Source organism: Rhipicephalus sanguineus, chromosome 8 (assembly GCF_013339695.2).
Source record: "Rhipicephalus sanguineus isolate Rsan-2018 chromosome 8, BIME_Rsan_1.4, whole genome shotgun sequence".
NCBI lineage: Eukaryota > Metazoa > Arthropoda > Arachnida > Ixodida > Ixodidae > Rhipicephalus > Rhipicephalus sanguineus.
The window spans coordinates 75540713-75565410 of record NC_051183.1 but is presented as its reverse complement, the minus strand read 5'-3'; the positions used below and the strand labels follow the sequence as shown (position 1 = coordinate 75565410).

The 24698-nt window shown below is 48.1% G+C and overlaps 1 protein-coding gene across 1 annotated transcript in view; it reads right to left on the bottom strand.

Annotated features, from left to right (window-relative positions):
- Nucleotides 1-24698, bottom strand: part of LOC119402104 (phospholipase D1) — a 78395-nt gene that overhangs the window by 14746 nt on the left and 38951 nt on the right. The window contains exons 2-8 of the mRNA XM_037669212.2: nucleotides 15301-15521; nucleotides 14287-14452; nucleotides 10974-11214; nucleotides 8672-8737; nucleotides 4434-4594; nucleotides 3165-3317; nucleotides 1234-1383 (exon numbers count right to left, since the gene is read on the bottom strand). Coding sequence (XP_037525140.1) covers nucleotides 1234-1383; nucleotides 3165-3317; nucleotides 4434-4594; nucleotides 8672-8737; nucleotides 10974-11214; nucleotides 14287-14452; nucleotides 15301-15521 — 1158 coding nt within the window. The remainder of the gene's footprint in view (nucleotides 1-1233; nucleotides 1384-3164; nucleotides 3318-4433; nucleotides 4595-8671; nucleotides 8738-10973; nucleotides 11215-14286; nucleotides 14453-15300; nucleotides 15522-24698) is intronic.

Sequence of the window (24698 nt, the reverse complement as noted above, 5' to 3'; positions counted from 1 at the left end):
GAACACCTGAGTGCAGGGTATGTCTGGATTTGGCTCTCCTACAAAAGTATAGTTGCTTAGATTTGCATAAAACTACTAGTGCTTGACAAGTGCGACACCTTTTGACAGGATAGCGCCATGCACGAAGGATCTTTCCACGTCTTCGAAAATCGACGAACCCAGCCTTGAAAGACACGTACACAAGAAGAGGAGTTTTGACGGCCACGCACGCTGGGACTAGGAACAGTTTAATGAAGGCAGTGTCTAGCGTTACGTCTAGACGTAACGGTAAGAGCCGTTGCAGTTACGTCTGGGACGTAAGAATAACGAGTCTTAAAAGTTACCTCCAGCGTGACAATACAAATACAGCCCGTTAGACCTACCGAACCGATTGGCCCCAGTGGCGCAGTGGCCAACGCGTCGTGCTCGGAACTGCGAGGACGTTGGTTCGAACCTCGCTGCTGGGTTTTTTTTTCTTTTTTGTCGCAGAAGGCTTTGCAGAAGTCTGTTTCCAGAGAAGCGCGACACGGCTCTTGGGTTACGTGCGCCCCCGCCTGCCCCGAAGGGGTAGGCGCGCGGGCTAAACAGCGCGTGGCCGCGATAGCGGCCAGTAGCGCGTGACGGAGACCCTGCCAACCGGCCATTGAGCGTTAGCGAAATGGCCGCACTCGCGAAGCGAGGGCGAAGCCACGATTAGTTTTCCGCGCCCGAAGGGCGCAGAGGGCCTTCACTGAGCAACAGGAAAATAATGTACTCACGTTTGTGGAAAACCACATCTGGACTAAAGTCCCTAGATTTTTCCCTGCTCTTCAACAGGGAAAAATCTAGGGAGTTTACTCCGGACGTAACGATAGCGGTGACTACAGTTACGTCTGGACGTAACCCTAGCCACAGCCTTCAATGCAATAACAGCTACTCGAACGAAAACCAAGACGCACGTGAGCCACACATGATAACGTAGAGACCTCTACGTTATCATGTATGTCGTATGTGCGTCTTCGTTTTCTTTCCAGTAGCTGTTTATTACATTAAACTGTTGTATAGTCCCAGCGTGTGTGGTCGTCAAAACTTCTTTTCTTGTGTACGTGTCTTTGAAGGCTGGGTTCGTCGATTTTCCAAGCTATGTACCAACAGGCCCAACACCAGACTCTTCTTTCAACATCCACTTGCCGTTAGGGAGTCAGCAATATGAAAGGTGCTCATTAGAATGTTCCCTTTAACAGTGGACTGGAGTGTACATGTTTACGTACGTACCAGCGGCAGCGACTCGCGGTGCGGACCGGGGCGAACGCGTCGTATCGGTTCGGGTGCGTGAAGTCGCGGCCCGACGTCTTGGCCAACTCTTGCAGGTGGTCCTTCCACTCCCGCTCCTTACGCTTCGTCCAGCACTTCACCAGGAGGTTCCTGACGACGACACGCAATGCATAATAAATTTCATATTGTGTCTGATAACATCACATCCACATTTGCAGAGTAGTCCTGGTCGAAGCGAAATGATTAAAGGTTAGTAGACGAAGTTCTACTGAATGTGCGTGTTTCCCTGATACGTATGCATTTGAGGGGCAATGCTCATAAGGCACATAATCCATTCATGAGCATTCTTCAAAACACTAACACACATGTACACAAATACACACACAGTTGGAAGATAAGTACATCCGACAACTACATCACCCGTTGAGCATTCCATGTTCAAGACTCCGGCTTATGTACACCGAACGCTTCCTTTAACTATATGCATGGAACGTCGCTCTCTTTTCCATATAGAGCCTCCTGCCGGAGACGAAAGCAGACGCCAGGCCTCCTGGCGCGTGTTCCGACCAGGTGCCGCGGGAGAGCGCTCGCCACCTTACCACTTAGTCGAATGAAATGACGTTATCAGCTCCTCGGAAGCAGCAGCGAGAGCTGCGTGTGTTTACGAAGAAACGCCGCGATAGGCGCTGAACACTGTTCGAAAAGTAGCAGGGAACAGCCGAGGGAAAGGCACGGCGCTCGCGGCTCACGTTCCAGGCATTGAGTTATAGGAGGCGTTGGTGCACCTTACGGCTACTGGGGAACAACTTAAATTGTATATATCATGCAAGCACGGCTCGAAATTTCTTCATCAGCGAGCAGATTTGACACTTCGCATAATAGTGAGCGCCCCCTGGCGTGCACTTTGGAAACAGCTGTAAGTTGGCTTTCCAGCAAGAATGTTTTCTTCCCACAAAGCCTTTCGCTCCCAGACGTCTTTTATCGCTCTAACGGTGTTCCCCCCTCCACACTCCAACGAAGGTGCGGTATCAGCTACAAGACTTTTCCAAAAATACTGCGGGAATATGACGTTTCATGGTAAGTTTCCTATTGTATGGAGAGAAAGGGGGAAACGAGAGAAAGGAAATACAGTAATTAGTGGTGAATGGAAAAAAATGACACCATCTCCCGCTAAATGGGACCATGAGGTGATGCGAAGCCGGAGCACTTGCACGATCGCGTTCCGTTGGCGTTAGTTGGGCATGCTACCGACCTCGCGTCGTGGAACGCGAAGAGGAACGCTACGCGCGTCGTGTCTTACCTCTAGCCTGGCCGTTAATTCTCACAGGGCGAGCGGGGAACGCGGTCGTCAGGCGCGTGAGGGAGGGATCGTAGGCGAGGAGAGAGAGGGGGGACGCGCATGCGCTGGCGCTCACCGCGGACTTGCGCAGGAGAGGGGCGATGCGAGAGAGGCGATGCGAAGCAGCGTTTCGGCATGTCGAGCCCGCGTTTCAGCGGGGGAGTGGAGAGGGGGAGTGTAATGGGGTAGAAGGGGAGGGGGAGGGGTAGGGGAGAGGGGAAGCGGAGAAGGGGAAGGAATACAAGGGAAGTGGAGAGGGGGAAAGTGGGACATGGGAAGTGGTGAGGGGGAGAAGGTGTGTGGAGAGGAGGTACGTGGAGAGGGTTTGCGCATGTGCAGTAAGGGTGGTCACGCTGCACGCCACCACCGGTTTGAGTTCCGCTGAAAGATGCTTCGCATCTAAAACAGATTTGTCTGCTTCTCTGCGGTCGAGGCTTTCGTATGGAAAACCTGCTCACATATGCGCAGTAACTACTTTGCAAGCTGTCAAATGGCCGAAAATCCCTCAAGAAGTGCAGCTGAATGTGAACCACATCAACAAGTGAAGCCTATGAATAGGAATACAGTATGGACACTACGCAAAGGTATATACCTTGTGAGGTTCGTGACGAGCAGGCCGTGGTTGACCCCCGTGGCCATGAAGCCGGACTGGACCTGGAAGCCCTGGTCCATCAGGAGCACCGACTTGATGACGCCGTCGCGAGGGCGGACGTACAACACGCAGGTGTCCTTCGCGATTAGCCACCTGTGCAGTCACGGAACAAAGTGTATGTTCTAGTTGCACCGTTATATAAGGTCTATACTAAATATAGACTGTCTTCACTTAACAGCCAGCAAGTGTTTGCCTTTCATGCTCCATTCGATACATATAGTGTGAAGTGCTGCAGAGGCTAGCGAGACTTCTTGCTGTAGATAAAACAAAAACCCGTGAACTAGCATAGGCTTTCTTCTTTAAGAAACATAAGGGCGCATGCGTCTTCCGAAAAACACTAACATTAAACGACCCTACATTGTGTATGTCCACTGATTGTGCCCATCTCTGATACGCTGGCTTGCCGATGCGGTAGTGCGTTTTTTGTGTGTTCTTTTTGTTAGAAGGTTCTATCTGCATTATATCGAGGAAAGCTTCCATTAAAATTTCAGTTGCAAGACAGTGTTCGTGTCTTTCGTTCATCATCTTACGTCCACGCGGTTGCGCTGTTTTAAACTCTTATCAAACAGAAATTTAATACACAAATGTATTTCATTAAATAAATGGTATTGTAGCGGCACGCTTACAGCGACACGAACTCCTAGCGGTGCGCTCCCAGTTACAGCGCCTGAATCCCGTGGCGCAATACGCACGCAATAAAGATCGTGTTCTCTCTTGGGCGTTCATCGTGTGTTGATGTGCATTCCGCTGCTCGCCCATGCGCATCTGTCCATAGGCAAGGGAGTCGAACAAAGCAGACGAGCGCATCCTATTAAGACTTCAGACCAATACGATGCTATGTCCTGCAATAATAAAACATTTCGACCCTATACGGTCACAGGACAGTACCAGCACTGTGGAGAGGTGGCGGACGACTACCATAAGGTGTGGGCCTGTCAAAACAACACAGCCCTTACTCCTCAACCCAACCCTACCCGAGAGAACTGGGTGGCTGTCCTGCTCGGCCGTTCAGACCTTCAGGCCCAGCAGGCCTTGGTACATAGAGCCAGCAGGCATTGGTACAGAGGGCGGCGGCTTCAACCAATAGGGTCTCAGAATAGTGACTCCACCTACTCTGTAAGAACGTCTAAAGAGGTCCAACACCTCTATTTTGTTAATAAATCACCACCAGCGCCGCCTCTAGGTATTATTAATTCAACTTGCACTCGCCTCTTTCGCCACCTGCTGCAGCACTGGTAGAAGAGGAAGTGGAGGCGGACGCAGCCCCTGGCACTGTGGTGTCCACCGGACCTCTTGTAGACGAGTCCCTCGCGGCCCTTGGGACCCAGGCCGCCCACGAACGACAGGTGGCTCACCTCGAGGAACTGCATCTGTCGGGTCAAGTGACAGGGCGTCAGCGAGGAAGTTAAGCAGAGGAAACTCCAATCGATCTCGCTTCTCTGTTTATCGTTGAAGAACGGGGTTTTAACAGCAAAGCTGTTTAGCAAATCGTTCCTTGTATCTCGTTTCACGAAACCATCATCATCATAAACGGGTATGTGCCACAGAAATTTTACCACTGGTCCAATAAAAAAGGAAGGCAACGGATAGGCCAACACTAGGGAACGGGAAAGGCAACGGCGGCGGCGAGAAGATCCCGAAGCGATGGAAGGCCTACGCCAACGACGACCTGCCCGTAGATCTATGAGAGGTGCGAACGCTTGGTTTCAGCGCGAGTTTCTGTCTCGAGAGTTTGGCCATCTGTCTCGTGTCTGTGACTGCCTGTGGTTCAACTCGAACCCCTCTGCGCTGAGAATCAACGAAGAAACAACCTAGCACCACCTAGCTAAAGCTTAGCAACGACCTAGAAGTAACCTAAAAACAACCTGTATCACTTAGCTAAGGGCCTAGAAACAACCTAGAAGCAACCAGATTAGTCTTCAGAATCGTTCAGTTTCGCGGTGTGAAGCCTTGCGCGGCTTAGTGCAAGCTTCACAAAATTTTTATTTTTTTGAGACCATGTTGTTCAGCGAGGCATGTCACCAGATAGAACACGCGCCCATTACGTGCCAGCTCACTTCAATAAAGTATCCCCAAGCGTCTTCCGTATAGAAACAAAATACAAATTAAATGAACTTTTACGACGTACTTATCTGTGAAACATATGTCTCGTGTTCGCACATATGCAATCCTTTCATAGTCTGCTGGTCATCGAACATGGTAATTCTGCCTAATAAACACTGCTATCCTTCGGTCTTTTTGGACAATGACATTTTTCATAAATATTGTATAACTTTCTTTTCTATGCCTTATTTCACGGCTAATGTAACGCGTTCGGTTTTTTGCAGGCTGCCAGGCTCTACCACTCAAGCGTCCCATGACCTCGGCAGGCGTAATCAAATGTACTGTTTTGTTTCAAGAAATAAAAAGTATTATTATTATAATTGCCGCTATATGCGCACCCGGCAAACAACACATTAGAACACACTATACATTTGATATCATAAACGGAAAAGCGCCTTGCGCCCTCCACACTAAAATGTTGTGTGTCCCTGAAGCATAGTGCTATACAGGATACTGTATTCGATTGCTCGACGACAAGAAGGTTTCTTAAATTGCCACGTCATTCACCGAGAGCGAAATGAGTAACCCAAGAGCTCAAACAATCAGAAAAAATTCGGGAGCCCTCTCTGCCGGGAAAATCAGGGCAAGCTTGGCGCGTTCTTGCCGGACCTACTATTTTTCTTTCTTTCTTTCTCTCTTCCTTTCCTCCTTTCTTTCTATTTCTATCTTTCTACCTTTCTCCATCTTTCTTTCTCTTTTTTCCTTTCTTTCTTCCTTACTTTCTTTCTCTCTTCCTTTCTTAATTTCTCTCTTAATTTCTCTTGCTTTCTTCCTTTCTCTCTTTGCCAACAGGGCAATGCTCCTGAATGTACTTTTTCGGTTCGCATGTGTGACACAGCTGGGATAGCACTAGAATACAGATGTGCTTCTAAATAAACCTTGGTTTGAAGTCAGCATCCATGACATCTTTTCTTTCCTCAGTGCAAGTATTGATAGGACGCCATTTATCCTTCACTGCGACACTCTCCGTTGATCCGTCGTACCTCATCAGGCAGCAACACAACGAACGTGTTACAAATAGATCGTTTCCTCCCCGCGCTCGTCGTGGACGAGGGATTTGCCACGCTGTGCCCAGAGCCCTGGTACTCAAGTTAAGGCTTCCTAAGTCTTCTCGGTGCGCGAACGCTTATGTACCGACAAGGCAAACATGTGGACACTCCGTCGTCGTACGTGGCTTATGGTTGCCGAGGGACGCTTGAGCCCCCTTATATCAAGAGTTTCCTGCATTCCTCGCACGGCGCCAGTCGGCGCTGAAGCAATACCGCATCCGTGGCTAGCGACGAACGGTCCTTGGGAGGTTGCCCACATCACAGCGGCTGTGCAGCTCGCCGAGAGCACTCCGATCGCGCCTTGCTTACTGCCTCACACTGCGAACTAACTAGATATAGGCTGCCAGTCTTTAGTGAATTGTATTCAGAGGCGTAGGCTTTCCCGTTTGTCGGTAGAGGCAGGGTCGACTCAGATGGAGTCACGGGACGAGGGACATAGAGTTCATGCAAACTCTACAGGAAAAGCTCCCCACGGGGCTCATGCATTAGAATCTCCGACCACGGGGGCACCGCCATTGCCGCCATTACACTACCGTGCGAGCGTTTCCAGCCTCTGAGACGCATGCTAGACTTGACGGCGCTAATCAGTTTTCATCGTAATTAATGAAAGTGAGCTTACGCGAAGTAGGGTTGTAAGTACGTGTGAACAGAAAGCGCAGACCATGACGCACTGCGACTCACAACTCGGTCAGAAGACGCGCAATCGGCCGCAATCTCGAATTCAAGTGGATATGGTGGCGCCATGTAGCAAAAGTGACTGCAAACTAATCTTCCTAGGCCGCGAGTCCGGCACACAGTGCATAGCCTGAATAGCCTTGAATCTTTCCTAAACATCTTTTAAATTAACGTTGAAAACCGTCCGCACGTTTCTAATTAGTCATAACGCCCGTGTTTTATTTATATTGCCCTTATTTTAACATTAAGCAGCGCTAATTTTAGCCAATCTGTAAATAATTGCAAAGGAAACAATGGTATGGTGAGGAGGAGGAGGAGGAGAGGTTGAGGAAAGGAAAAGGTGCAACTTCTGCACCTTTTCCTTTCCTCAACCTCTCCTCCTCCTCGTGTTCTTGTGGTCGGAGCTCTTTTGGCAAAGCTTTTCTGTACTAACTCTATGAGGAGGGAGGTTGGGGGTTAGGGTCAGTGCCATAGGCGTGCGGAAGGGGGGGGGGAGCAGGGAGGCGACCGCCCGCTCCCAGTCACCCAAGAAGAGGGGGGCGTAAAGACTGCCTCATACATTCACTTAATAGGGAGCCATTGTCGCGGACCGAGACGACGTGGATTCGTAGGTTTGAACGAGCCTATACATCGTGGCCGGTCTTGATGTACACACGAGATGGCGTCCACTGGCGGGGCCGGGGGGGGGGGAGGGGGGGGGGAGGGCTCAAATTCCTTACACCCATGTGTAAGGTACGGGTTGTGGGCTACTGTGAACGGAACTTTTTAGTTTTTTTCTTTGCCATCTGATGGCGTTCATTTTGCTGACGTATTTCCGTGACGGTAATACGTCATGAAAGTTTGATGGAACCCGGCATTAAACACTTTCGTGTTAAAAACCAGGACAAAAGAAAGATGGCAGACGGGACAGGCGCTGACTACAAACAAACAAACCAAGTCAGCGCCTGTCCCGCATAGTCTGTCTTTTCCCTGGTTATTTAGCGCTTTTTAATAAGTCACTAAGCAACTTTAGCAAACCACCGAACCTGCCACACTTATGCTGCACAGCAAAGTAAAATCGTCAACGTTGTAGTCAGAATTTGGAAGTATACTTACATATGGTTCCTACAGCATTGTACTTACATGTCTAAAACAAAATTGAGCTAGTAATTGAAGACGCTTAGGCTTGCTGCTCGGGACTGAACCTGCCAGGCGTTGCTTAAGCCTTGTTATTAAAAATAAAGTAATAAGACAAAATAATTTTATTACGTTACTTTTATCTTCACCGCGTGTGGTAAGCTCAGTTCAATATTTCTGTTAATTTTTTCCTTTCCGTCGTCAAGTTAGGGTAGCCACGAGTTGTGCTGCCACTCTCGGTGGTATTTGCGGGGTCCCCATATTTATCTCTTCCTCTTATGGTGCATTAGTACCGAAAGAATAACAGCGACAATAATATAATCGATCTGCACTATGGTGAACTAAAAGCACGAGGAACTGGCGTGAATCAAAGCCACGATGAATGTAGTGGCCGACTTTCGAATTAAGCCCGTCCAAAATTAAGCCACTGCAAGATGTATAACACCAGTTACTTATTTGTGGTTCTCCCAGAAAGCGCACACTGCGCCCCCTGGCGTCTCTCACCGTATGCGGGTTCATCCGGTAGGCTGGAACCATGACCAGGTTGCTCAGGTAGGCTTCCAGCTGCTCCTGCATAAGGGTGAAAAGCAAGAGAATCGACGATATGAGCTTGTGCGGGTAAGCACATTAATAAAAATGGATTAGCGATAAGTGCACAGCAAACGTATCCTTGAAAATAATGGAAGAACAACCGTGGGCACGGCCGCGGCGGCCGCATTTTCGATGAAGGCGAGCAGCTTGAGGCCCGTGTACTTAGATCTAGGTGCAAGTTAAGGAACAAGAGGTGGTCGAAATTTGCGGAGTCCTGCACTACGGCGTCCCTCATAAGCATATCGTGGGTTTGGGCGGTTAGACCCCAACCATTGTTACAGTGTGGGCATGACCACGAATGTTTTTGGAAGATGATACTATTCACAATGAATGAATGAATGAATGAAGCAAGCAATCAATCAATCAATCAATCAATCAATCAATCAATCAATCAATCAATCAATCAATCAATCAATCAATCAATCAATCAATCAAAGGTGGCCACTGTCGTTCACGCTGTTCTTGCGTTTTTGCAGAGCATGAGATCCCCGGTTCGATACCTTGAAGATCGATAGTTCCTACATGGTAGTTATTGGAAAAAGTAATGCGGTCGCTCATGCGTTTCTCTAAGACGACTCGAAGACGAAAGCAATCTTCTCCTTTTTTATTCTCAGTCGATTGTATTGAACGCCCGCATTTGGTGCATTCTATAGGACAAGGAGCCTTCGCTTGGCTAGACAGCTTCTTCATTTTTAGTAGGGCAGAGTGGGCGGATTCAACTAGCTCAGCTCTCTGTTATTATTAGGAGTGGGCGGAGGTGAACAGCGGGGCTTGCCCAATTTCTGTGGCACATACCCGCTAGGTGAAGCTCCGTACGACGCTTTTTTTTTTCGGGTGGGGGGGGGGGGGGGCTGTGCATTTTTACTGCTTTCTCACGTTCCAGTATGACAGGAAAAAGACCTCCAGGCGTATCGACGATGGGTATTAGGAACACATCGCTGACATTATTGCTGCATTGTGCTTTTTACTGCAACGGCGTGGAATGAACCTACATGCTTGTGTTTAATTAATTAGGACAATATGGCGCACGTCTACCCGCTTGTAAAAGGAAGAATGGCTACAGACTGTTTATGCAGATCCTAAGATTTTGGCTCGCACCCACTCTGTGGGACGGGTCCAGGATTAGGTAACTGAGATAAAACATACAAAATATAGAAAAGAGCACATTTTTGTCATTTGATTAATTAGAATATTTTTGACCAGAACTATTATTTGACTGTAAACAACTAGTAGGGTCGATTCGATTGTTTGGAAGTAGGAAGTAGTTTGAGAATGCAACATAAAGTTGGAGTACAGTTGACCTTCGCCTCGAGAGTAGAACGCGACAGCGTAATCGGGCCTCGTTCGCATCCACTTCTCAATCGGCTCGTTTCGCTTCTCGCTGGACATCTTAACTATGCCGCAAGGAAAGGAACGACTGTGCGAGTAACACTGGCAGTTTAAAACAATCCTAGCATGCCTATACTGAAAGTACAGTCGCGAAGTGCCTACTACGCGTCCGTAAGGCAACGCGAACCAACGTAGCTGCTTACTTTGTGATGCTTTTGCTGCTGATGCTGATTAAATATGTCTGAGCGCTTTGTAATGGGTGGGCCCTTAAAGCAGCCACTCGTTGTGCAATTAACATGTCTTGACGCCTGGCGCGAGTCTACGCTTCTGCCGCGCAACATTACATGCGTTAAGGACACTCTTCTCATTACATGATATTAGTATGGGATATTTTTCGGAAGCAGTGCCAAGCAATGGCGTGGCTCTGTGGTAGAACACCTGCTTGCCACGCGGAAGGCCTGGGATCGATTTCCACTCGAACCGAAAATTTATTCATTTGTTTATTTGCCTCTATTCCAAATTTTCGTTCACAGACAACGCTCATTTTTCGCTCACAACCAACGACGCCGACGCCGACACCGGCATTTCTGCAAAGCGAGCTCTTTAACGCCATTGCGTTATGAAGTATAAAGGGGTGCACTTTCGCTGAATATGAGAATATGAAGTTCTGGTTTTGTGATTATAGTGTGTATCTCATTGACTGTGCTATAAAATCGCCAACGGCCTCACATGCTTTCCCGTCGCTGTGCCCAAGGGTCAGTGCACCTAGGGATTTTAAATCCAAACAAAGCTCAGCGAAATATCGGTATCTTGTTGGCCTTGCACTGAGAAAACAAACGAGTCGACGATGCCGATGATGACGCCACAAGCCAGAGCCCCTACTTACCGCCCTCTGCTGGACCTCTTCCTGAGACAGCAGGCTCTCGGGCTTCTTGGGAAAGCGAGGCAGCGGCCTGCGCGCGTTGTCTTCGCGGTAGCTGCGCCGCCGCTCGCGGTGCTTCTTGGTGGGCAGCGGGATGGACATGGCCGCGCGGTACATCTGCAGCTGCTGGTGGAGCTGCTGGAAGTGCTTGTACCGACGCCGGATGGACCACTGGAAGTCGCCGTGACGAAGCTCGATCACGTACCTGCAGGTAAATATGAGGACACCATGAGTAACGTTGCCAGAAATCTTTTTTTTTCGGTGGGGATTCGACCATAGCGTTCCTTACCATTACATAAAGGGAAACTGGCGCTGCGACGCTTTTTTAGGCATGGGAATGCTGGTATATGTCGGATTCCAAGTGGCATCGTTCAATGAAAGACCGGACACCTCCGAGACGCGTCTGGCCAGAACCGTTCTTCGCGTTGGTTTTGCTTTGAAGGAGCCCGAAATGAGCTATTATTTCTTAGCATTGCACAGAAACAAGCTTTACCTAAATTTGAGAACGTCTACTTCGATGTGCTGTTTTATGAATCGCAAAATGCAGCGAATGGCCGCTAAAGTTGGAAGACAGACGACAAGATCAGGGTTCACTCTGCGACAGTTTGTCATCTGTTTCTTGCTTATATCATGCCGGCGAGTGAAATTTTGTTTTGAAATGTAAAACGGGCGGGAGGGGGGGAGGGAGGGATGGGTGTAAGGAGTTTGAACCCCCCCCCCCCGGCCACGCCAGTGGACGCCATCTCGTGTGTACATCAAGACCGGCCACGATGTATAGGCTCGTTCAAACCTACGACTAGCACCGGCCGCGCGGTCATTTGGGACTGGCGTCGAAAAGCGACTCAAGGCCCGAACACACGCGTTGCAGCGCGTCAACGGGTGACTTTTTGACGCGGCGCCGCGCCCTCTCCCTATGGGGAGAGAGGGCGCGCGGCTACGCGAAGCTGCGCGCCCTCCCTCTCCATAGGGAGAGGGCGCGGCGCCGCGTCAAGAAGTCACGCGTTCACGCGCTGCAACGCGTACGTGTGTTCGGGCCTTCACACGTGCGTGCGACTTAAACGCGTCGCCACACAGAATTCACATCTGCTCGCATTGCTAGTGCCCTGTTCCTGGTTAGAAACAGGGCAGTAGTCCTGTTCTAGACCTTGATTTAGATACAATAAACTGCAGGAGGTCGCTTTTTTTGTTTGTATGGTCTTGTGTTAGAATGTTGGCGGCTGACAAACGCTTCACCAGAGGGCTACCGTTCCTACAGAATCAAGGCCCACTAAAGAATCAGAGTAATGTCGGGAAATGTATTCATTTATTCAGCTAAACTGTGCCCCCTTCCCCTTGGTTATGCAACTGGCTTGCGTAACATGGCTAGCTAAGGAAGGCCTCTGCTCGAGTCCAGTCAAGTTCGGTCACAAGCTCTTGTAGTCATCATAATCGGTCACAGAAAGTGAACGGGAAAAGTCCATCAGCTGAAGGAAGACGTCCAGCGTGACTGCAGCATATAAACAAGAAGAAAATCATGGGATCCCTTATGCCCTCGCCTAAGACGTGTCGAAGGATAGCGAAGACCACCTGCCTTCAAGGGGAAAGCCTTAGATGCCTCATCAAAGGCGAAAATTGACCGTCGACGTCCCTCGGCTTCGGGTACAGCACAATTGATACAAAAGATTACCTTCACGTGATGACGTCCCCTTATGATGTCATTATTACGTCACGGATCGCGAAAATTTCTGAAGTCGTTATGACGTCACTGTGATGTCACGTGACGCAATGTCACATGATGACGTCATCGCATGACGTCGTAGCTTGGTCGAAGGTGGGCGGAATCGCGGAGGCAGTGCAAAACCTGGTTATGTGCTTCCGGTCCTGCAGTTTGAGCAAAATATCAACTACCGTTGCTATTTGAAAGATGGCCTTTTTCATTTCTACTAAATGAATCAGTTATATACTTGTGAAGGGGATTCAGCGTCAGGTTTCGAGAAGCATCGATATTGGCCCCCAGAATGATTGAAAGCTGAACGCTCATTCTGGGAAGTGGAGTTCTTGCTCTACGGTTATCTCAATAAATGCTGACCGCATGGGATGCCTCACGAAAAGGATGCTTGACGCCAGACACAGCTGTGCAAATAATGAACTTACTTATTAAGAAAGCTTGAAAAAAAATTCACGCATATCCACGAAGTGAATGATGATGAGTGCGCGAAGCACCGGTGATCATTCGGGTAACCGTGAATCCCCCGTACATTGCCCACTCGAGCATGCAAATGCGTGACAAACACGTATGTACAGTATATACAATGTTCTTTTCTTGATGCCATAAGGCGTATATGGTGTTGAGGTGCGGACTTCGTTTCCCATTCATTAGGACCGCCTTGTGATCGGTGAAATGAAGAGCCAGGGGTTCTTGAATGGGATGTACTCTAAAGTTAGCGAAGACGAGGTCGACCCCCTGGTTGTTCTTGGATGTTCATGGTCACATGAAAAGTATCTGAGAGCATAACGCGCCCCTAGCGGTCTCCATTCAAACCAGAGCACGCGCCGGGGGCGAGCGCTGCTGCCGCAGCGCCCCTAGCGGACTCCGTGTAAATCAGAGCTACGCTAGACGCGGGAGGGGGGGGGGGGTACAAGGCTCGGATCTAGGGTACTTCGCCCCTTAAATAGAGGGACGATGACAGTCATGTTCGGGGACGGGGCCCTAGCGAAAGGTCCGCGGGCCGCGTGTTTGAGACCCCTTGTCTGAACTGATTCATCGTTTCTGTCCCTTTAAAATGGATTACGTGAAATAATGCGAAGGCTACACTTTATAGCAGCGTTCTCAAACACACGGCCTGCGAGCCTTTCGCTAGCGACCCGGTCCGCACGTACAGGTATGACTGCCATCGCCCCACACAATTTTTTTTTACTTTCTTAGTAACTATGTTGATCAGCTACACAAACATTCATTTCGTGAGGCACTCCATGGGGTCAGCATGTATTGAAACATAGCCGTAGAACAAGACCACATTTCAGAAACGACGTTCAGATTTCAATCATTCCGTTGATGGGTATCGATGTTTCTGAACCCCTGACGCCAAATCCTCTTCAGAAACAACCCATATATGAGGTATGGAAAATGCCTTCGTTCAAATGGCAACGTTGCTTGCATCTTGTTCAGTCCCCTCCCGTTCCAACCTCCTTCACTGTCCCCGTCCTTGCGGGACTGCATTGAGTGACTGCGGCCCGCTGGCTGAGGCGAGTTTGAGACCCCTGCCTTATAGTGTAATGATAGGCGTTTTATCCTCACAGGTTTGGGTAGAGGATGTGCGTGCTGCTGTGGTCCCGCTCGACGGAGACGATCTTCACCTCGAGGGGGCAGTCGGGAAGCGTGAGCAGCCGGTTGGGCGTCAGCAGGCTGCAGCTCGGCTCGTGAACACGCGAGAATGAGAAGCACGTCCCTCCATGCGGCAACACTGGGGTGGAACGAGAAAGGGCGAGAACATGACGTCACACTCGATCGACCCCTCATAGTCATAAGTTTATGCGATCATTCAGTCACAATGGGAACGATTGGTACTACACGGATTTGCGAAAAAAAAAATGTTCAAAAAGCCAGAGCAATTCATATTCACCGTTTCTTGTGTCACTGACTTCACTAAACAGTAAAATATAACAAAACTTAGACGTTTCGCCGCCTATACGCGTGGCATCGTCTGACGATGTCATCCGCATAGACGGCGAAACGTATATGTTTTGTTATATTTTACTGTTAAGTAAACCAGTGATACAGTGATTGCGGCTTCGAACGCACTTGTGGCTTTCTTTATTGTTCCGTTTTGGCTTTTGTTTTAGATTCAATAACGGCTCGTTTGGCAGCACGTTAGCTGACTTGAGTTGGGGAACATAAACGGGTCACGGTGGCGAAGTTGTACAGTTGAACTTTCGCTGAACTTTTTATTGCAACAAGGCGTCTGCAGGCCACACGGAGCCGAAAGAGTGATGCTTAGGCAAATGCATGCACTACCTATCGTTCCAATGCTGGCTGAAGCGTCATGCGTTGCAGCGCCCATAGGCAGTAGCGCCAAATTTCCCTCTAGTGCGCTATCATGAAATTCCATGCTCGTAGTGATAATCCCATTGAATGAACAAGGACAAAACATGTTCTCATGCAAGAACAAGCGCGTCTAATGACCACTGTAGAGCCAGGCATACGTCCTAATGGAGAACTCCACGCACGTCTATGCTTTTGATTCCACATTTCGGATGGCTGACGAAGAAAAAAAAGAACAAAAACTTCGTGTCAAAAACACCCGTCGCTTACCGTCCATCTTGTCTCCCCCATCTTGCTGGATGACGCACTTCTCCCCGTCGTGGTCCAGCAGTTCGGCCAGCGGGTCCATCTCGGGAGGACGCAGCTCCTCAAAGTCCGGGTCCTCCTCCTCTTCCTCCTCTCCCCCGGAGGCGAGGGCGTCCTGTGACGTAGACTCCGCCATCTTCTTTTTCCTCTTACTCCTGCTCCGGTGCTGCTTGGCGAAGGCGCTCCTACACGAAGAACGTCAGGGAGAGGATTGAACTACGTAAGCAGTGCAGACAACACGGTGGCTGTGTCAACACCTCCCGGACCAAACTTTTGCTGTTGCTTAACAGTTGCGCACATGCTTAACAGGCGAAAGCCTCAGATGTCTCATCAGACGCGAAAATTGACCGCCGGCGTCGACCGTCATCCCACGGCGTCGGCGTCAACACGAGTGATTCAGAAAATCATCTTCATGTGATGACGTGACCATACGCCTCCACCACCACCACCACCATCATCATCATCATCATCATCATCATCATCATCAGCCTGTCTACGCCCACTGCAGGGCAAAGGCCTCTCCCATGTTCCGCCAATCAACCCGGTCCTGTGCTTTCTGCTGCCACGTTATACCTACAAACTTCTTAATCTCAGCTACACCCCTAATTTTCTGTCTCCCCCTCACGCGTTTACCATCTCTTGGAATCCAGTCAGTAGTTACCCTTAATGACCACCGGTTATCCTGCCGCCGTGCTACGTGCCCGGCCCATATCCATTTCTTCTTCTTAATTTCAACTATGATATCCTCAACCCCCGTTTGTTCCCTGACTCACTCTGCTCTCTTCCTGTCTCTTAAGGTTACACCTATCATTTTCCTTTCCATCGCTCGCTGCGTCGTCCTCAATTTAAGTAGAACCCTCTGGGTAAGCCTCCAGGTTTATGCTCCGCAGGTAAGTACCGGTAAGATGCAGCTGTTATATACCTTCCTCTTGAGGGATAGTGGTAGACTACCATTCATGATTTGATAATGCTTGCCGAATGAGCCCCATCCCATCCTTATTCTTCTAGTTATTTCACTCTCATGGTTCGGCTCCATCATGACGTCCCAAATCGCGAAAATTTCTTGTCACCATAATGTCATCACGATGTCACTGTGACGCCACATCACATGACGTCGCATGATGACGTCATCACAGGACATCGCCGCTTGCTAAGAGGGGGGCCGATCACGGAGGCAGTGCAGTACCAGTGGGGGGGGGGGGGGGTGCAGAAAGCTTGCAATGCATCCCATCCTGGCGGCAATGCAAAACCACGTTACGTGCAGAAACCTTTCGAGGGGGGGGGAGGGGGGGGAAGGATCAACACATCGATCGAGAAAAAGAAGTTGGCTTCTTTTGCCTTCCAGCCATTTTAGGCGAATACATATGATACCCTGCGAGTGCTTTTTATGGAGGTAGGCTACATTATAGGGCCCGGTATTCCAATACATCGTCAAGATTTCTCGACTGTCCATTTACTCATGAATACCTACGGAGATTGGACGTGCAAACAACCCACTAACTTTACAAGGGTGGTAATTAGGGCTATTCGGTTGTTCATGATCGCCAAAACAGCTCAGAAACAACGAACGAACATATGCCACTTTGTGTTTGTCTATTGTTCGCGCGCTGTTTTCACGATGTACACACTAAGCGTACAAATATATATAAACAAAAAACAACAAATAATAATAATAATAATAGTAATAATAATAATAATAATATCTGGGCTTTAACGTCCCAAAACCACGATATGATTATGAGAGACGCCCTAGTGGAGGGCCCCGAAAATTTCGACCACCTGGGGCTCTTTAACGTGCAACTCAATCTAAGTACACGGGCCTAATAAAACACACGAGACAAAACCACGAGGAGCGATCCACAGGCACACGCGTTAAGATTCGTACACAACTTCAATGAAATACAGCTATGCGTGAAAAATATGAATGTTCTTTTCAAGCGGACCTTTCATCGTACACACAATACTTATGCGTTGTTAACGCGACAGCATTCTTCCAACCCTTCGCCGAGCTATTTGGCGTCATCGCTTCTTTTTTCGTCTTCTAGAAGAAATCACGACAGCGCACAAGCAACCATGTTCTCTAAAAGGATCGTGTACGCTCACGGCATGTGACGTGTGTGTTCCCAACTGAACTACCACGACAGAATCGCTCCACGTCTGTTTATTGTGTTAACTGCTCAGATGCACAGTGACACAACAGGTGTTAGATGCCACAGCCACAGTACAAGAAATGTGTTGTATCATCATCATCATAAATGGAAATAGTCCGATTGGTACTAGCATAGAGTTACCTACAATACTTACTAGAGGGAACTATGGCGCTAGTGTCTATGGGAGCTGCAACGCATGGCGCTTCAGCCAGCATGGGAATGATGGGTAGTACACGGATTTGTCCAAACTTCGTACTTTCGGCTCCGTTTGGCTCCGCTTCGCCTGCATCCGCTTTGTTGCAAAGCGAAGTTCAGCAGAAGTCAGCAGTTTCGCTTCACCACTTTAACTTTTATAGGCTCACCAATTTAAATCTGGTCGCTAAGTTCACAACGGTCCATTCTTTTATCCGAAACGAACGTCAAAACACAGCAATAAACAAAGCCACAAGTGCGTTCGAAGCCGTAAGTACGAAGATTAGGCAAATCCGTGTTTACCCATCATTCCAATGATGACTGAACGATTGCAGCGCCAGAGTCCCCTCTAGTTAATTTATGAAACTCTATGGGTACTAGAGTCCCTTGTCCTTTCGATTGGAGAAGGCGGTGCCCGAAAGCATCCGCTTCCACTTTGTTGCAAACTCACGCGGTAAGAGGCAATTTTCAGTGTACTTTTCGTCATTTTATTTAAACAGACACGCCCCCTTACGAGCCTATATGCTTTCATCGCTCTAGCACTTGTAGCCCGCGACGCCCAGATCTGTTAGGGAAGTAGCTGGCTGGAGAAAGTTTAGCCTCCTAGAAAGGAACGACCAACCAACTGCAGAGCCTGGCGACAGTCATCGCATATTATGGGCTGCGAGAACACGTTCATAGTGAAATTAGAGAAAAAAAAAAGAAAAGAAATGCTTCCGAATTACCCCGTGCCCCACGCAAAGTCGCCGACTGTCCACTCTCCTAACGTCCGGTAATTAAATACAGGAAAGACAAACAGGCCAGAGCTCGTCCGGTCCATTATGAAGAACTGCCTGAAAGCTGACGCACTTTGCAAACTTCTTTCTGTTAACTGCAGTGGTGATGAAAAAAAAAATGAGGTGAACGGTGTTCATACACGGAGCAAAAGTGCATGTGTGTTTTTGATACCGCGAATGATGCCTAAGGGCAGGCTTTTAAAATAAATAAATAAACAAAAAAGGTCGTCAGCAGAACTGTCTCGAGTTCTGACAGCAACCGCAACCGCTTTCCCGCGTAACGGGCGCGCACTGCGGAGAAAACGGCTCTGCAGAGCCTCCATTGAAGCGCCTCCACACACACACACGCACACACAGATACACACACGCATAGACACACACTCACATACAGAGGCACACACACAGACACACACACAGACACACACACGGACAGACAAACACACACACAAAAGCGAAGAAAAAGTAATGGTTTCTGGTCGAGCCATGCCGCACGCAGGCTGACTGTGGCTCCCGCCAGGCTGGCAGCGAACTCCCAGTTTTTTTTGGGGGGGTTTTTTTCTGTCGTAATCAAGCGACGCCGAATGCGCGGCAATGCCCTTCAGCCGTGCTCGTCGCCCGTTTTCAAAACGCGCTCCCATCGTTCACTTCATAAAGCGGGCGATAATGGAATGTCCCGCTCGTTCACTGCTTAGCGGCACTGAGGGAGAAAAAAAGGACAACAATAAAATAAACAGGGAATACGCGCAGAGCGCCATGAAAACGGTGGCACGTGAAAAAAGAAATTATTTTTTTTTTCCTCAGAAGCGAGGAGAACTCGCGCTGCAAAACTTTCCTTAGCTGGCTCCATTTTATTTTATTTTTTTCTTTTATTTACAAACTTACTGCAGGTCACATGGCCCAAGCAGGAGTGGCAATGTAAAAGCATGATAAACATTAAACAAGACAAGTGAAAAACAAGCAATAACACAATTGAAAACAAAATCAAGCTACTACGAGCGGCAAAAAGGCAATACGATTAAGTGAGTGCGAATATATATATATATATATATATATATATATATATATATATATATATATATATATATATATATATATATATATATATATATATATATATATATATCCGCACACAAACACACGCACGAACATGCATAGAAACATACATACAATGTCAAATGAATGTGCATTCAGGGGGGGGGAGATGGGAGGTCGGACCACCCCCCTCACAATAGAGAAAAATGTCTGGCTACGCCCTGAATGCACATTTCTTTCACATTGTCTACACATCTCGGTGCCAGTTCGCTGTCTCTTCACGTACACACAGGCACTATATATATAAAGTTTGTACGCCGTGCGCTGTTCTTGCTAGGTACATTTCCTGACGTTTGGTAGACAATGACTTTTGTCGATGGGTAACCCTCTGACAAAGGCTGGTCGGCTAGCCGGAGTGCATCTGGTAGCCCATTGTGTATATGTAACTTGAATATCATGACATCTCATATGACGACCGATCTCATATTAACGCAACGATATCACGCGCATTGCGCTAAAGCAAAGCTGTTAATTAAACCCTCGATCAGCACATACGAAAGGGCTCAAAAACTGTGCTTTCAGCGTCGCCATTATATCAATGAGTCGGCTTGTCTGGAGGTCAAGCGTTATCGAATTGCGTCTTTCGGAAAGTCCAAGAACTTCCGTTCCTTCTACAACTCAAGCCACGAGCACAGAAAACCTAGGAACAAGCTTGGAATTACACCGAGCCCACTTCGCTGATCTACCTGCGACCCCGCCCACTAAAGACATGTTCAGCCAAGACCCGGGCGCATGTGTACGTGTGTACACGGCGAAGCAAGGAATGCGCCTTCCTTGCGCAACAGGCTCGTCGAGGCCGATGCGAAATACGTGGATGCCTCACGCAAAGGGGTGCGACTTCGAGCTCTCGCCGCCGCATCATCGCTCTAGTTGCACACATTGACGCATACGTGTTCACCCAGGGCAAAAAGCAGGTAAAATTTTAAATGCGAATCATTTCTCAGCGAACTTCTGCGACTTTGAGTGTATCTATCTATCTAGCCGCCTACGACTTCGTGCTCTGCTGGCCGTTTCGTTAATCGGATGTATAATAAAATTGGTATGGCATAACATGACCGTATTACTAACATAAATGACAGCTATAGTACCGTCAATCGCTAAAACTCGCAGGGTCCTTTATGCACTCACTTAAGATGACCCGAAGGCTAAAGCCATCTTCTTTTTCTTCTCAGTCGTTGTACCGTATTTACTCGAATGTAACTCGAGTTATTTTTTTAATTTTTGCTACCTAATGTCGACCCTCGCGTTAAGTCGAATACCAAAACTGCTGTTTTTTTTTCTTCCCGGACACAATAAAAAGTCACCCCTCGCGTTACAACCGTGGTCGCGTTATAGTCAAGAAAATACGGTATTGATCCTGCTCCGCCACCCTCCGAAAGCTTTCTGCACCTAGCGTGGTTTTCCACTGCCTCCGTCATCGGTCCACCTTCGACCAAGTTACGATGTCATGCGATGACGCCATCATGTGACGTTACGTCACCTGACGTCACTGTGACGCCGCGATGACGTGTAGTGACGTCACAGATTCTGGCGGTCTGTGACGTCATGGTGACGTCATCACGTGATGATTTTTTTTTGCATCACTCGTGTAGGCATCGCCGATGGTAGACGCGGGACGCCGGTCAATTTTCGCGTTTGATGAGGCGTCTGAGGCTTTCGCCTTAATAACATGCTCTAAACATAGTGTCTTCTAGGCCTCCTTGTTATTCAGGGACAGCTCCTCGCACTTTTCCCATAGTGAAGTGCAGGGTGCTGTGAATCGTTTCCATTTTCAGGGCGGAGCTGTTACACGCTAGTTCCCACCGGATCGCTGCGTGCGTAGACCAAAAATTTACGCCTGGCTCTCACTTAACGTCGTAAAGGCCAATGTAGAGCGTAGCTGAGGGGCAGCCTCAGCGACGAAATGCAAAGTGCTGCAAAGCTAGTCGAACATGTGCATGGTTCAGCACTGAAAGAACCTCCTCTCCGCTCGACCATGCACCTGCATGTGTCCGAGCTCTGTGCGTCGCCTAGCAACCACCTCGCACGTCTGCGCCTAGCAACGCGTTGGAGGAAGGAAAGATGGAGGAGAAGTGGAGATAAGGAGGAGAATGATTGAATAAAACAATATATTTCTTGGCGAGGCGGTATTGGAACCCGGGTACCCACGGGTGGGCAGAGAGCGAGCGTCGTAACCACTCGGCTATCCAGGCACGCTAGCAGAGCAGGCATTTATGGGAACCATATAATTGCGTTGTTATGGGCGAGGGAACGAGAACAAGAAAGAGCGAAAGAGAGAGAGAGAGAGAAAAGAACAGGAGGAGAGACAAAGAGAGCACAGCATAGCCATTTATGGTATATAGTATACCAAGCAGGAGGGGAGGGGGTAAAGCATAGCATGGCCGTGTATACCCCAGTTTAGCAAGGCGGTAAGAAAGGGAAGTGAGGCTGAGAAGTGGTGTGAGGGTGAGGGTGAGGGAATGGAAGAAGGGAAGGAAACCAGATCCTCTGTCTCCTATCTTCACACCCCTATAGCGTAGCGGCACCAATGTTTCTTTTTTTCTTTTAGATGACCTTCATAATACTTCTGCAGCAAAGTATTTTTTACTGGAAGTGAAATTTGGGGCTACTTCCGAGGAATACATATTGAACAAGTAGCACAAAAGACAGGGACACAAGAAGGAACAGGAAGACGCGACGAGCGCTAGTGCACTAGAAATCAAGCTTACATGCGCATTCTACTATGTAACTACGGCAAGCTGTCCCTGATTGAACATAGAACTTGTGAAAAGCTGACTTTAGGACGAAAAGTAAACAGTTTAAAGTACTCTGTACTCGGCTATGAGAAAATGTTTAGAGCAAATTATTAACGATTTAGGGTGCTGTACGCATCATACTATGGGACAGCAGTAAGCTCAAAGCTATACTCGCGGACAACTTTTCTTGACAATCATGTAGTGATGCAGAACTATCGATGGTACTATCGATACTATCGATAGCTGAGTTACTATCGAACTATCGATGGTAAAAAATACTATCGATAGCGCTATCGATAGTAAAAAAATTCGATGGCACTATCGATAGTATAAGATCAACAGCACGAACTCATTGCAGAATAAACTTGGTTCCCCGCGCGCGTGGTACATGGTAGAGCCGGAGGAGCAGGCTGAAGGGCAAGAAAGTTGACAGGCTTGTGTTCTTTACCTGAGTGCTTTGTTGGCATATGATCATAAAGTCAAACTGTTCAGGCGTAGCGGAAATTAAGGCGGTGGAACTGCGCGGCTTCAAATTTATTCAAATTTATATTGCATATAGCGATTTCAAAATAAAAAAAAAATATCATGAACTAAGTTTTAGCAAGACTGTTCGATGGCCTAGTTGGTACTTGCTTAATGGCACATTTTAGCCGCGAAAGAGCACATACACAGAGCAAAGAAACACACAACGAAAGGACGGGCGGCCGCCCGTCCTGTCGTTGTGTGTTTCTTTGCACTGTGTATGTGCTCTTTCGCGGCTAAAATGTGTCATCATGAACTAAGTATGTTAATTCTAAGGTGTAACTAGTTGCTTTTGGATGTGAATTTATTGATGGACATACTCCGCCATTTTCACCGCGAAAATAATTTATTTCTTTCACCAAAAATTGTTCGTAAATAAGCGAAGCTGATAGTAGGCTGTCGCAGATATTTTGCCAAAATCGCCGGCAAGCAACAGCATCATCATTCACACCACTATCGATAGTATTGTCACGTGGTTGTGACGGTGAAGAATGCTGCAGCAAGACTGGGAAATACGGAGCTCAAGGTAAATGTAAATGGTAGCGAAGCTTCCATAGAAGCCCATACGTTCAGAAAATGGCTGCTCATCAGCTGCTCATGGGGCTTGGCGCCATCTGTGTGAGGAGGGAACACTTCCGGCGGAACAAAAAATAAAGCGGATGTGACGCAATATCCGGTAAAAAAGTGACGTCATTTTGTTGGCACTAGCGCGAAATTTGACCTCAAAATATTTTTCCTAGGCCCCTGATCACTAAGGACTCGCGCTACAGCGAGCCGGCAAGCCCTTGGCGAATGCGCTTGAAGCCAACGCTAGCTAAACTAGTATCGACCCGTGAATAAACAGCTGTGTTTAAGTGTACCGTCGTGGAATTCGCCTTGGTTTTACCAGGAAACTTTATTCTCTGAGCTTTTATTCTGCGTTCGTGTGATCTTTCACAGCGTGAATAACGTAGGCAGCAGCGTACATCTCATATTTGCAGCGTTGCTTATTTGCTTCGCACATGCGCAGGGGACTTAAAGAGCGCATTGCATGCGTGCTTCAGTTCTAACGAGAAGAAATGACGCCTGGTCACGCCAAAATAATGATATTTCAGTTTTATTCAATGGTCACAATAAAGCAATTTAACACACCCTACACAATGAGCAACAAATGTCATAAGTACAAAAGGTGCGTACACTACGTGCACTATGTTTTGCCTTTTGTTCCGATAAATTAACCTTACGTGTAACGTATCAAGACATGCGAATTGTAGCGATCGTAGCGCGACAGATAACTTAGCGATCTGCTCACCGATAACCGGAAATATAGTAGGCACCGCATGTTCACGAAGGAAACCGGGCAGCAGGAATACTGATCCATGAAAATCCAGCAAGCACACTACTCCGAACCGTTGCCCCGGTGTCTTATCTAGAAGAGAGGGCTCGCCAGGCGTACGCGTGTTGCTATTGCATCCTTGGAACACCACATCGTTTCCGCTAGTACCGAGGAAAGCGTTCGGCGTGAAATGTTAGCCGCCTCGTGCCGTTGTCCGTTCAACACCGTAGCCAACACGTTCACCAACGATGAAACGCACCTCGCAACTTCGCGCACACCAAAATAAAGTTCTCACCAAATAATTGACAGAACGCATGCAAGTGCGAAACACCAGAACACCTGAGGGGGCGTGTCGCCGCAGACGAACTTTACGCGCGCCTTTCCGAACACTACAAGGACTGCGTCGCAGAGCAATGGCATGTGTCATTCTTTAGAGGGCGCTAATAAGAAGATTTTTGATAATGCATATACATTTTCATGAATTCTTTGTACACTGGATCTAAATAAATGTTATTCTGAAATAAATCTCGGTCATAAAATATAAATATTATTTTGTTGTTGAATGAAATTAGGTTTTTTT